General features: G+C 33.2%; 1 protein-coding gene across 1 annotated transcript; it reads left to right on the top strand.

Annotated features, from left to right (window-relative positions):
* The first annotated feature begins 7,113 nt into the window (after positions 1 to 7,113).
* On the top strand, positions 7,114 to 11,058 carry LOC110731085. The gene is made up of 3 exons (XM_021910927.1): positions 7,114 to 7,149; positions 9,231 to 9,730; positions 9,828 to 11,058. The coding sequence occupies exons 1-3, from the start codon at positions 7,114 to 7,116 to the stop codon at positions 11,056 to 11,058; spliced, it is 1,767 nt and encodes a 588-aa protein (XP_021766619.1).
* The last annotated feature ends 3,920 nt before the right edge of the window (positions 11,059 to 14,978 follow it).

A 14,978-nucleotide genomic window follows, 5' to 3' on the forward strand; every position in this document is an offset into this window, starting at 1 on the left:
TAAACAAACCAGAAAACAATTACAGTACAAATTAGGCGCCGATATTATTAGACTTCAATCAGCTAAGCTAGGAAAACTGATAGGAACATACCACGATAATGCTTAGCTTAGATTCATATTGACACGACAACAATGGAGTATATTCCATCTAACTCACTATGCAGCTAGCTAGAATGGATTGCAGAAGTTGGAGCAAGCTACGCCATTGGAGCTCAATAGTATCCTTTACCAATACAGTTAAGACACCGTTGAATGCTGAAATAAAATAAAACAAACAATATCCATGAATACTGAAAGTTTACGAATTTTGAGCTTTGAAAAATGATCAACTACTAAAGGAATGAACAAGACTAACCAATGACCATCACAAGTCGGGCATTGATTGACAAGGGTTAATATGAATAGGATCATACAAAGGAGACCATTGTATGGTAGCATTCCCTTTGCAAAGTTTGCAAACGTAGAATCCTTTTCCTTTACATCCTAGACATGGTTTCGCCTCGCTTTTCTGCAGCAAATAAGACCAATTTGCGAAAGTGTTAAGACTGTTAGGTATCTGACAGTTAGAACGGGGGATTATATCCTTACAATTAGAAGATCGAAGAGGATACCCTTTTAGCTTCAGTGACGGATTGGATGACTTTGATGGTGGAAGAAGTGGCGAGAGAGAGGGCGAGCATTCCCCCAGCAACTGTTTACTAGCGTTCCAACTGTAACTTCCATATTTTGCTTTCACTTAGGCCTTTTATCAAACACTTGGTGGGCTTTGGCACCTGCCCTTTAAATTTCGCTTCTTCAGATTAAATAAAGCAACTAAAAACAAGAATGTATATGATATAAGATTCTTAAAAGTTCTTAAAATTACGAGGGAACTCCAATTCCTCATTATGAGAAACACTTTTGTTTCTCATAATGAAATTTTGGAAAATAATGTGATATTTTTCACTGGTGAGGACCGCGTATTTATCATGAGTGAGAGCCTCAAATCTTGACACATAACCTATGAGAAACAGAGAATTACCCTAAAATTACAGACAAAATTTTGCAGAATTTGCCGTTAAACTAGTGTCAGATTACGTAAATTGATGGATATTGGAACCTCTGTAAGAAGTTATTTTTTTTTGCACTCCATCAAATTATCAAATTGTGAAAATGGGCTTTCATTTGTACATAGCATTTAAATGCCTTATTTGCTTGGATCTTCACATGGGATTATACGTTTTTTATCAAGCGTTATACCTTGACCGGCATAAATAAAATATTAAGGAGTATTTTGATAGCTTATTACTACGTATTTGATATGATAATAGAGTGGTTTTGAGCCTTGGTATTGTGATAACTCAATGTTTTAACTCGCTAACTAGTTTGGACCGAGCGTTACTTTGAATACTTGTAATTGAATAGATAGATTAGTTCATTCTTTATTATTATTTATTCATTATTTGTTTAATTATAATAGTTTTTTATTAAACCTATGAATAAAGTATTTATGGAACAACTATTGACTAATTATGTAAATATGTCCTTCGTATATAATTTATAATATAATGAAAATAAAGACATAATTATTATCAAAATAATTAATTAAGTAAAATTAATTTATAACCATAGTTAATTTTTCTTGTATGCATTACCTCGATGAGCATTATTAGCAAATAATAGAATTGATTTTTTTTAAGAATTGCAGTTATTAAATGTTCAGATCTCCGATCTATATATATATTTATAAGTTGAGTATAAAAGCATGATTAATCAATAGATGAGATGGTAAGACTTCTAATGCATATTTTTGTGGTTGTGAGTTCAAACCTCATGATAGACATTTTTCATTAGAATATGCTCATAGTTGAAAGATGACATGGCGAGGGTGCCACGTGACACATAAACGTTTTTAGGAACGCTTTTAATATATAAGTATAGATTGCTCTATTTTAATGTATTTTTATGTATCACGTGCTTCACGAGGTTGTTTGTGTTTTTTATGATATTTTAGGTCCAAGGAAGAGACTTTGAAACACTCCAACGAGTGAGGAAAGAATTTAGAAGCAATGAGAAGAAGAAATGAAGCTATGGTAGCTAATGAGGAAGCAAGATTGAAGAGATAAGTTAAACGGTCTTATGAAGACCCTGCACGACTGTGCCAAACCTTGCACATCCGTGCAGGGGAGTTCAGAAGCTGAAGATCATTCTGCCCAGCTAGGTTTGCACGTCCGTGCAGATGACGTCTCCCCAAGGTAGTAGCTACTACCTCTTTTTTTTAGCATTCTGCACGATCGTGCACTCTTTGGCACGTCTGTGCAGGGGCTGCACGTTCGTGCCAGACATTGGCACGTCCGTGCAGCCCTGTAATCGATTCCGATTCTTGTTTTCTCCGTTCTTTTTGTTTGGGGGTCATATAAATACTTTCTTTAGCCTATTTTGTAAAAATCTTCATCTTCTCTCTTAACTCCCTTAGGCTTATTCTCTTAATTAGTGCATAGTATTCCTCTCCACCCTTAGTTTATATTTTCAAAAACTCAATCATTTGTACAAGAATCAATTGAAGTTTGTTCTATCAATTTATACAATCTCTCTAACCTCTAATCATCAATTTTAGAAATCTCTTTCCTCTTTCTCTCTTGTTATTTTTCTAATTTTATATGCTTTTAATCTTACTTTATCTCTAATCCTTGCTAATTGTTCTTGCATGTTCAATACATCTTGATTTCATCTCTCCAATAGTTTAATTGAATAAATGATAGCTTTGGAATCAATTGTTAGAATGCTTTCCACCATGTTTAGTGGGTAGTTAGTTAGGGGTTGGGTGAAAATCCAACCAAGCCATGGATTGATTGAATTAAATATCTTCATGTTCTATTCTGGGTTGATGTTATTTGTACTTGAATCGATTGATTGCATGTGTATTTTGGTGGCCATTTTTATAATTATCATGTGTTCATGATCCGAAAGATTCTAGATCATGCATAAATATTCCATCAAAAAAATGGGCCTATAAAATTTGAGTCACGCACAACAATATATTTGAAGGGATAAGTTTTTTTTTTTATTATTATTTTTTTACTTTTTAAATCTCATTAGTTTTCAAACAAGGTCTTATTTGACATTACATAATATCCTATAATTTGATCGAATCTAATGACATCTGATATAAAGGGGATTTGATCTAAGGACTTTGGCACCCCAATACTTAGGTATTACCCTAGGAGCTTAACCATCTAGCTAGTTGACATATACATGATATATAACGTCAAATTATATGTATGTAGCACTAGCTATAAGCGAAGCCTAGCTATAATGTAGCAACTTCACCTCCACATCATTTAAAGGGCCATAAAATAAATTATGATTAAAGTCCGTCTACATCATTTTCTCTATGTGGCACACCCGCTCTAAGCTTATAGAAATAATGAAATTAGGGTGGGCTAATTAAACTAATTAAAAATTGAATTCAATCCGTGATAAACCTAATTCTTGGGCAGGGCGGGTCAGGGTCGCTGCGAGCCTAGTCAATAAGAAGGACACATTTTATTGGGCTATGAGCGGGTTAGGCCAATGCAGGTTGCAACCCAATCGCGGATCGATAATGAACGGGCCAATAAACGATCAAGCAAAAAGAATAAATGGCAGAGAGTGAGGGATAGCTCAAGTGGTTAGAGCTTTCCTCCCGGTTCCAGAAGATCCTGAGATCGATTCTCACCCCCGCCCTTGTGGATGTCTAAACACACAAAAATTTTCAAAAAAAAAAAAAATGGCAAAGCCAACATTACATGCACATGAATGTGCAAATATCTATATAACTTATTTTACATTATTTATTTTCTTTTCCTTATTAAATTTGAGCAAATATTTTGGCCCGAAATTAAATTATTGATCCTACATTCCTACCCAATATAGACCATGTCCATTAAGGACCTATTAACCTTTGTACTAACTCTATACTCATTGGGCAAGTACCCGTCCAATACCCAGGTCTAGTCCATTTATTAATGGCTAAACATAGCTCAACTTATCTTGCATTTAAATTGCTAATTATAGTGCAAATTGAAATTTATATTTCATAGTTTATCATACTAGCTAGTTTCTACGTTTCTTCCTCCTAATTACTCATCCATCATCTTAAAAGCAACCGCATGCTTATTTAATGCAACTCTACATATAAACTATGAAATGTCAAATGAATTAGTATTATTAATCACTTTCATTCTGAGTTTAGACGCCACATTTTCATACTATTTCAGTATTATTTCTTCTAATTTATACTATTTCATTATTGTCGTTCCTTTTGAATCTTATGATATGCTATAAAATGGAAATTAAACTACGTAGTAATTTTTTTTTTTATTAGTTTACAATTGGTGGTAGCCTGGTAGGTATTCCAGGACAATATTGGATTAAACATCAGATCAATTAAATGGAAATGAGTTGTTAATAAATGTTAGAAGAAATATTGGTTTTTTTTTTTTTTTTTTTTTTTGACAACTGAAGAAATATTGTTAATAAATATATTGCTAATAAACAATATTGTAAATAAACTAATAAATGTAGAAGAAATATTGTTAATAAACATATTGGACTAAACAATATTTCTAATGAGTTGTTAATAAACATCAGAGCAGTATAAATTAGAAGAAATAGTATAAAAATGTACTGTCTAAGCTCAGAATGAAAGTGATTAATAATACTAATACATTTAACATTTCGTAGTTTATATGTAGAGTTGCATTATATAAGCATGCGGTGGCTTTTAAGATTATGGATGAGTAACTAGGAGGAAGAGACGTAGAAACTAGCATGATAAACTATGAAATATAATTTTTCAATTTGTACTATAATTAGCAATTTAAATGCATGTTGATTTGAACTATGTTTAGCAATTAGTATAATCCATGTGTTTCATTATATATAGTTATCTGCTCAGTCAAACATGACGACTGTTATATATGGATTCGGGCTACACCCATCATGGCCATCAACAATTGGTGAAAAAATTCTCCTAAAAAAGGAAGTTGTTAGAGGTAGACTTAGTATTTATACAAATTTTAGATAGACCTGATTCACATTAATTAATTTATTGTGAACTATTTTTATTAGGGACCAATTTATCCCTGACCGACCGAGTAACCCCTTATTGACCGAGTAACCCCTGATCAAGTAACCCCTGAATAAGTAACCCTGGCCGCACATAAATATCGATGTATTAGTAAAATTTCTATACAGAATTTTTACTGATAATAAATTATAGATTCTTCTTTTTTTTTAATGAAAGAATTATGTACGTTTTATTGATGAAACTAATTAAATTCTTTGATATAAACTGAAGAGATGAAAATAATATTTTCTGGATAAAAAAATTCTCTATCCGATCCTTTATGTTTTTTCCAGTTGAAATTTTTCAGAAAAATAAAAAGGACCAAAGGAAATTATTATTAAGAATATCAAAAAGTTGTTCAACTCTCAAGTCTATATCAAAGAATCTAATACTTCAAAAAAAAAGAGGAAATTTTCACTTTTGCTACCAGCAAAACACATGTATTTCACTTTTGCTACCGGAGAAAATTTTATTTTCATTTTACTACCATACAAAAACAAGTTTGTTAAAAATTGCTACCACTTAACACTTTTAGTTACTATTTCCGTTAGTGAGATCTAACAACCCTCACTGCCAGCTCTCCCTCCTCAGACACCCTCACTACCTCCCCGTCAGCCACCTTGACCCACCATAAAAAAATACAAAATAAAAACACCCAGCCACCATCACTACCCAGCAACCCCCTACCGGAGACCGGCGCCCAAAGCGTCGCTCGGCACCGGCGACCCACCACTAGGTGGCTAGGTGAGTTGTCGTGCTAACACTGGTGGTTCTGTTTTTTGGTTGTTCTGTATACAACATTACAGTAGCTTTCAGCTTACCTAAATTTGAAGGCAGGGTTGCTATACTAATGACAATAGTACTCCCTCGGTTCGAAAATAATAGTGATGTACACTATGTTGGCTGTTTAGAAATTAGAATTTTAGGGTAGGTTGTGTCGCACTTCCCTCGGTAGTTTTGTATGTTGGTTTGTTTGTTTGTAGCTCAATTCTATATTCCAAGCTATGTCCAGTGTGAAGATTGAGAGATGTAGGTTTGTACCTTTGTTAATAATGGTTTGTTTTTACATACTTTATGGTAAATTGTTTGAGCTTCATTTGAAATTGTTGTTAAAGATCGCGAAATTGCCATCTACAATTCTTGTTTAATGCTGGTTATCTATGATGTGTAATCACTTACCATTTTAGTTGGATTAATATGGGTAGAGCCCCAATCTTGGGTATGAAGTGTGTGTGATTTCAAATGTAAGAGTAAAAATTGATAAGAATCCCATAATTTTCCATCTTATAAACCCACATAATGAACTTGATAAAGATTTAAAACATATAATCAAGTATGACTTCCAAAATTATTAAATTTAATTACCTTTGACACAATAAAAGTCTATAAAATTCAAAACCAAAGTAATGACATATTATCACAATTTGCTGACATATTTACTACAGTATATATTTGAGGATTTGACAAGGTATGAAAATTTTCAGGGTTGCTTAAGAAGCTTCTTCTGGTCAGCGTTGTTGGCATGGGGTTATCAAGCTACTCGTCCACCTCCTCCCAAAATTCAGTACTTCTAGGTTTAATTTCAAAAATAAAAAAATAAAAATCTCAATTTTGCTAAACGAAACCCAATAGCCGTTTAATTCCAAGAGTTACCAAAGCATAAACTTCATCTTCCATGGCATCAAATACAAATTCCCAAACACAAAAGCAAAAACTTCAAATTTAATTCTCAAAAATGAAAATTCGTTGTTTACCTTGAAGAGAATTTCGAGCAATCAGCTCAAGGAAGGGACATGCAACAATGAAATTGGACCGTCTGTACCGCTTGACTGCCGCCACCACCGCTTGACTGTCGCTATCAGCCACCACCTTCGTCTTTTTCCTCTTCGAATTTTTGACTGATTTTTTTTCGTGATTTTCTGAGAATAGGTACTGTGAATTTCTGGAGTTGAATGTGAGATGATGGGGAAAATAGAGAATTGGGGGAAATTGAGAAAATGGAGATTGGGTGAGAAATTGAGAAAATGGAGTCTGTGAGAATGAGTGGAGAACGAAAATGGGTGAGAAAATTGGGGTAAACATACATCACGTGTGTTTGTTCAAAATTTTGGTGAAAAAATTAGAGGGAACAATAATGCGCGCTTTATATCTAACCTAAAATTTTCATTTGATACAATACCACCGTTGCAATAGCTTTTATTTTTGTTAAAATAGCTAGGCTATTGCAACGGTTCTTTAGAGCCGTGGCAATAGCTCTACCTCTAAGAACATTAGTTTTAACTCCGTAGCAATAGCCTACTCTATTGCAACGACAATAAAAATACCGTTGCAATAGGCTATCTATTGCCACGACATTTGGATAGGGCGTTGCAATAGCTCATTTTGGGGCGTTGTATTTGATCGAAAATGTAGTAGTGTAATTTGGTCCCTAATAATAGTAGTTCACAATAAATTAATTAATGTGAATCAGGTCTATTTAAAATTTGTATAAATACTAAGTCTACCTCTAACAACTTCCTTTTTTAGGAGAATTTTTTCACCAATTGTTGATGGCCATGATGGGTGTAGCCCGAATCCATATATAACAGTCGTCATGTTTGACTGAGCAGACAACTATATATAATGAAACACATGGATTATACTAATTGCTAAACATAGTTCAAATCAACATGCATTTAAATTGCTAATTATAGTACAAATTGAAAAATTATATTTCATAGTTTATCATGCTAGTTTCTACGTCTCTTCCTCCTAGTTACTCATCCATAATCTTAAAAGCCACCGCATGCTTATATAATGCAACTCTACATATAAACTACGAAATGTCAAATGTATTAGTATTATTAATCACTTTCATTCTGAGCTTAGACAATACATTTTTATACTATTTCTTCTAATTTATACTGCTCTGAAGTTTATTAACAACTCTGAAGACTCCACCTTGATAAAGATTTCGTATTCTATCTTATTTATGTGTGATGGAAGTCAAAGTTATGAATGGTTATAATATTATGTGATATGCATGATTATATTTGCTAATATATCTTGATAATAATTGGATGCTAGAATTTTAGTTCTATGTTATCTAATATATATATTTTGATTTTTATCTATCTAATATATACATTCTGATTTTTATCTTCTTAGATAATAATATTCTGATTTGTGATAAATTTAAGATATATTCTATTATCATATTTGTATTTATCTTATTAATTAAGTTAGATTATATTCTTAGTTATCTTATTAACAAGCTGTTTTTATAAATAGATATATATAATATTCTGTTGCTTACTAATGGAACTATGAGATGTTATTCTCCAAGTAAATAGGCTGAACATATTCAACTACTTGAAGTCAAAGTTTTGAAGCCTTCAAAGTAGCGGCAAGTTTTGAAGCCTTCAAAGTAGCGGCTATGCTGTTGAATTTAAAATTCAAACGGCTACAAGATTTCTTCATTGCTCCAGTAAATTATTGAAGCTTATAAATTGTGTGAAGCGGCTCAAGTGTTTTAAATATAAAAGATATACATACAGAGATATAAAGAGAGTCATAAAGCCTCATTCATTATTTATCAAATATTTTCTCTCTAAGAAATATATTACCTTTTTATGTAATTAAGTTTGAGAGAAAAATAAGAGTGTATCTCAGAGCGAAAAGAATCATATCAAGAGAGATATACTTAAAAGTATTTTTATAATACTTAAAGTATTTTTTGGGTAGTCTTTTTATTTCTAGGAATTGAGTGACTAAAGTGTAATCGGGTGATTGCGGTAAGAAGGGAAACGCTTCTAGCTACTTTAGTGCTCTAAGGGAAAGAAATAAAATAGATTGAAATCCTAAGGGTTAAACACCTCTAGACGGAGACGTAGGCATTCTTGCCGAACTTCGTTAACATATCGTGTGTCCTTTTAGTTCATTTCGTTTTTTATGTTACTGCATTTTCATTCGTTAATTCTTATCTCATTTCAAAGCCTTGAAACCTAGAAAGTGAAATCAGTTTATTCCGCCTTGAAACTGATTTCAAGACCTTGAAATTACAGCCTTTGCGAAAAACGTCCATACTCTATTCAACCCCCCTCCCTTCTAGAGTATTATTGATGTAATCCTATCACCTTATTGATCCTTCAATTGGTATCAGAGCTTCAGGATTTCACGTAAAGATTTAACAATCTGTGAAATGAATTCAAATGGTGATGGTGGTTTTGCTCAGGGACGATCTGCAAATCGTCCTCCATTGTTTTGTGGCAATAACTTTCCCCATTGGCGCTCATTGATGCAAATGTTCGTGATAGATCAAGATTTAGAGATTTGGGAAATCATTCAAAAAGGCCCAAAAGTTCCAACAAAGATTACAGAAAGTGGTATTACCATTCCAAAAGAAGATAGCGAATATACCCAAATTGATCTAGAAAAAGTTTCTAAAAATTATCGCGCCATGAACCTGCTTTATTGTGCTCTAGACGCAAATGAATTCAATCGAGTTTCTGCATGCAAAAGTGCAAAAGAAATCTGGGATAAACTGGTGGTAACTTACGAAGGAACCAGCCAGGTGAAGGAAACCAAAATTAGCATTTTCGTGCGTCAATATGAGCTGTTTAAAATGACGCAAAGTGAACAAGTCAAAGAAATGTTCACAAGGTTTACTCAAATCATAAATAACCTTGATTCACTCGGAAAAAACCTTTACTAATGAAGAAAAGGTTAGGAAGATTCTTCGATGTCTTCCAAAATCAAGATGGGGTCCTAAAGTGACGGCTATTGAAGAAGCTCAAGATCTGAGAACTCTGTCTCTGGACGATCTTCTTGGGAAATTGATTACCCATGAAATGTCCTTGAATGAAAGTGATGGAGAGCCACCCTCATCAACAAAAGGGCTAGCTCTCAAGGCTAAGAAAGAAGAATCCTTCACTGATAATGAAAAAAGTGATGGAGATGAAGAAGATCCATTTGATCAAATTGCTAGAAGTCTTCAAAGAATTCTAAAGATGAAAAAGAAGTTCCCCAGGGGCAATGATAATGGCAAACAACAAAGATATAAAGGCAAGCCATTTAACGAATTCAAGACCTTGAAATGCTACGAATGTGGAGATGATAATCACCTTGTGAAGGACTGTCCGAAAAGAAGAAAAAGGCAGTCAGGAAAAAGAGATTATAAGAAGAAAGTTATGGTTGTCTCATCAAGTGACTTAGATTCAAGTGATGAAGATAAATCTAACCTTTGTCTTGTGGCGGATCACGATGAACACCTCCAGGTAATCGTAAACAACTTAATCTCTAGTCCTACTAATGTTCTTTCTGATTTTTTACATAACATGATTATGAATGAAGAAAGCTTAATTCAAGAATCAAAAATTCTGAAAGAAAAGTTAAGCAAACAAACAAGCGTATCTGACAAACTGGCTAAGGAATTAGCTGATCTCAAAGCAGCCCAGTCCACTTTTGAAAACAAGGTCAAGGCCTCAGAGTCAGCTTTTGACACTAAGGTCAAGGCCTTGAAAACTGAAAATATTGTTTTAAAACGTAAACTTGCTTCTCAAAATTATTATATTAATAATCTTGAGAATGAAAAGAAAACGTTAACTGGGAAATACAAAGAGCAGCATAATGCCTTGGTTAGATTTACTAAGTCAAAAGAAACTCTTGATAAAATGTTGGGTGAACACCAATCATCCTTAAATAAAAGTGGTCTTGGATACAATAAAAATTTTCCTAAGAAAAACCCGACCACTTTTGTGAAAGCTAAGGATAATTGGAGAACTCCCACATGTTTTTACTGTTGCAGAAAGGGTCATACTAAGTTAACATGTCCTTTTAGAAGAAATGACCCTCATATTGTTAAGAATTCTTTTCCTGTTTATTTTCGAGACCAAGTCAAGCAAATATGGGTTGTTAAAGGAACCCGACCACCAAACATGGTCCATCCTGACTATGACTCCAAATTTGCAGGCTGGTCTAGAAAGGTTTAATGTTCTTTTCTTGTGCAGGAAAACTTCAAGAGTAAAGATAGCTTCAAAAGTAAAGGTTTGATGTTTTTATTATTAACTTGCTGAATTTTTATTTAAGTCATTAAGTGAAGATATATATATTCATTCTTATTCGGCTTAAATTGAGAATATTAAATAAGGATGCATCTTCATAGGGGGAGCTAAGGTATGTGCTTTAACGCTTTAATTTGTGCTGATTGTAAAACTGCAACTTAATTCAAGACCTTGACCTGCATGTCAAAGCCTTGAAATAAAACTGCGTATATTAAATAACTTTAAATATTTTAGTGTTTGTTCCAACATTTGTTTTCTTTCTTCTGGCTTTCTTGATGAAGTCAAAAAGGGGGAGAAATATATTTATGCTTATTATTGCTTATTATGCTTAGTATTGTGCTTATACTGAGTTATTATGCTTATTGATTTTGCCATACTTTTCTGCATATGCATATCGATTATTTACTATGTTGTTTTGAAATAGTCTATTTGAAATAGTCTTGAATTATTTTGTTCTACTCTAATCATAGGTTTTGACTTTCATCAAGGGGGAGATTGAAGACTCCACCTTGAACCGACTTGATAATGTTATATATTTAATGATGAAAGTCAATATGATATATCCTTTCTTTAATATATGATTAATATGATACTATTTCGGATATTATCAATAAGGTGATAGGATTACAGCAATAATATCCGAAATAGTATCATATTAATCATATATTAAAGAAAGGATATATCATATTGACTTTCATCATTAAATATATAACATTATCAAGTCGGTTCAAGGTGGAGTCTTCAAACTCATTAGAAATATTGTTTAGTCCAATATGTTTATTAACAATATTTCTTCTAACATTTATTAGTTTATTTACAATATTGTTTATTAGAAATATATTTATTAACAATATTTCTTCAGTTGTCAAAAAAAAAAACATATATTTCTTCTAACATTTATTAACAACTCATTTCCATTTAATTGATCTGATGTTTAATCCAATATTGTCCTGGAATACCTACCAGGCTACCACCAATTGTAAACTAATAAAAAAAAATTACTACATAGTTTAATTTCCATTTTATAGCATATCATAAAATTCAAAAGGAACGACAATAATGAAATAGTATAAATTAGAAGAAATAATACTGAAATAGTATGAAAATGTGGCGTCTAAACTCAGAATGAAAGTGATTAATAATACTAATTCATTTGACATTTCATAGTTTATATGTAGAGTTGCATTAAATAAGCATGCGGTTGCTTTTAAGATGATGGATGAGTAATTAGGAGGAAGAAACGTAGAAACTAGCTAGTATGATAAACTATGAAATATAAATTTCAATTTGCACTATAATTAGCAATTTAAATGCAAGATAAGTTGAGCTATGTTTAGCCATTAATAAATGGACTAGACCTGGGTATTGGACGGGTACTTGCCCAATGAGTATAGAGTTAGTACAAAGGTTAATAGGTCCTTAATGGACATGGTCTATATTGGGTAGGAATGTAGGATCAATAATTTAATTTCGGGCCAAAATATTTGCTCAAATTTAATAAGGAAAAGAAAATAAATAATGTAAAATAAGTTATATAGATATTTGCACATTCATGTGCATGTAATGTTGGCTTTGCCATTTTTTTTTTTTTTGAAAATTTTTGTGTGTTTAGACAGCCACAAGGGCGGGGGTGAGAATCGATCCCAAGATCTTCTGGAACCGGGAGGAAAGCTCTAACCACTTGAGCTATCCCTCACTCTCTGCCATTTATTCTTTTTGCTTGATCGTTTATTGGCCCGTTCATTATCGATCCGCGATTGGGTTGCAACCTGCATTGACCTAACCCGCTCATAGCCCAATAAAATGTGTCCTTTTGACTAGGCTCGCAGCGACCTTAACTGGTGGGCGCCCAAGAATTAGGTTTATCACGGATTGAATTCAATTTTTAATTAGTTTAATTAGCCCACCCTAATTTCATTATTTCTAAAAGCTTAGAGCGGGTGTGCCACATAGAGAAAATAAAGTAGACGGACTTTAATCATAATTTATTTTATGGCCCTTTAAATGATGTGGAGGTGAAGTTGCTACATTATAGCTAGGCTTCGCTTATAGCTAGTGCTACATACATATAATTTGACGTTATATATCATGTATATGTCAACTAGCTAGATGGTTAAGCTCCTAGGGTAATACCTAAGTATTGGGGTTCCAAAGTCCTTAGATCGAATCCCCTTTATATCAGATGCCATTAGATTCGATCAAATTACAGGATATTATGTAATGTCAAATAAGACCTTGTTTGAAAACTATGAGATTTACAAAAAAAAAAAAAAAAAAAAAAAAACCTATCCCTTCAAATTTATTGTTGTACGTGGCTCAAGTTTTATAGGCCCATTTTTTTGATGGAATATTTATGCATGATCTAGAATCTTTCGGATCATGAACACATGATGAATATAAAGTTGGCCACCAAAATACACATGCAATCAATCGACTCAAGTACAAATAACATCAACCCAAAGTAGAACATGAAGATATTTAATTCAATCAATCCATGACTTGGTTGGATTTTCACCCAACCCCTAACTAAGAAACTACCCACTAAACATGGTGGAAAGCATTCTAACAAATTAATTCCAAGCTATCATTTATTCAATTAAACTGTTGGAGTGATAAAATCAAGATGTATTGAACATGCAAGAACAATTAGCAAGGATTAGAGATAAAGTAAGATTAAAAGCATATAAAATTAGAAAAATAACAAGAGAGAAAGAGGAAAGAGATTTCTAAAATTGATGATTAGAGGTTAGAGAGATTGTTGAAATTGATAGAACAAACTTCAATTGATTCTTGTACAAATGATTGAGTTTTTGAAAATATAAACCGAGGGTGGAGAGGAATACTATGCACTAATTAAGAGAATAAGCCTAAGGGAGTTAAGAGAGAAGATGAAGATTTTTACAAAATAGGCTAAAGAAAGTATTTATATGACCCCCAAACTAAAAGAACGGAGAAAACAAGAATCGGAATCGACTACGTACAGGGCTGCAAGGACGTGCCAATGTCTGGCACGAACGTGAGCCCCTGCACAGACGTGCCAAAGAGTGCACGATCGTGCTGAATGCTAAAAAAAAGAGGTTGTAGCTACTGCCTTGGGGAGACGTCATCTGCACGGACATGCAAACCTAGCTGGGCAGAATGATCTTCAGCTTCTGAACTCCCCTGCACGGATGTGCAAGGTTTGGCATGGCCGTGCAAACCTGGGTAGAATGGTCTTCAGCTTCTAAACTCCCCTGCACGGATGTGAAAGGTTTGGCACAGCCGTGCAGGGTCTTCATAAGACCCTTTAACTTATCTCTTCAATCTTGCTTCCTCATTAGCAACCATAGCTTCATTTCTTCTTCTCATTGCTTCTAAAGTCTTTCCTCACTCATTGAAGTGTTTCAAAGTCTCTTCCTTGGACCTAAAATATCATAAAAACACACACAACCTCGTGAAGCACGTGATACATAAAAATGCATTAAAATAGAGCAATCTATACTTATATATTAAAAGCGTTCCTAAAAACGTTTATGTGTCACGTGGCACCCTCGCCATGTCATCTTTCAACTATGAGCATATACTTATATTGTTTGTTCATTCCTTTAGTGATGTGCATGAGAACATATTCTGTGTTATATTTCGCAAAGATAATCTAGTGACTTCTATTATTAGTTATATATCAATTAGATTAAATAGAGCTACTTTGTATAGTAGGAAAAACTAATTCAGTTATAATTACTATCATCAAACTTGTTAGTTCTTAATTTATCATACAAAGTAGAAACAATTGGTGACTTGTGATCCCTGTGCTTTAATTTAATAGATATGCTACATCTCGCACCAAAGTAAAGCTCTTACTGTCAGTA

Source organism: Chenopodium quinoa, unplaced genomic scaffold, assembly GCF_001683475.1.
Source record: "Chenopodium quinoa cultivar QQ74 unplaced genomic scaffold, ASM168347v1, whole genome shotgun sequence".
Classification (NCBI taxonomy): domain Eukaryota; kingdom Viridiplantae; phylum Streptophyta; class Magnoliopsida; order Caryophyllales; family Amaranthaceae; genus Chenopodium; species Chenopodium quinoa.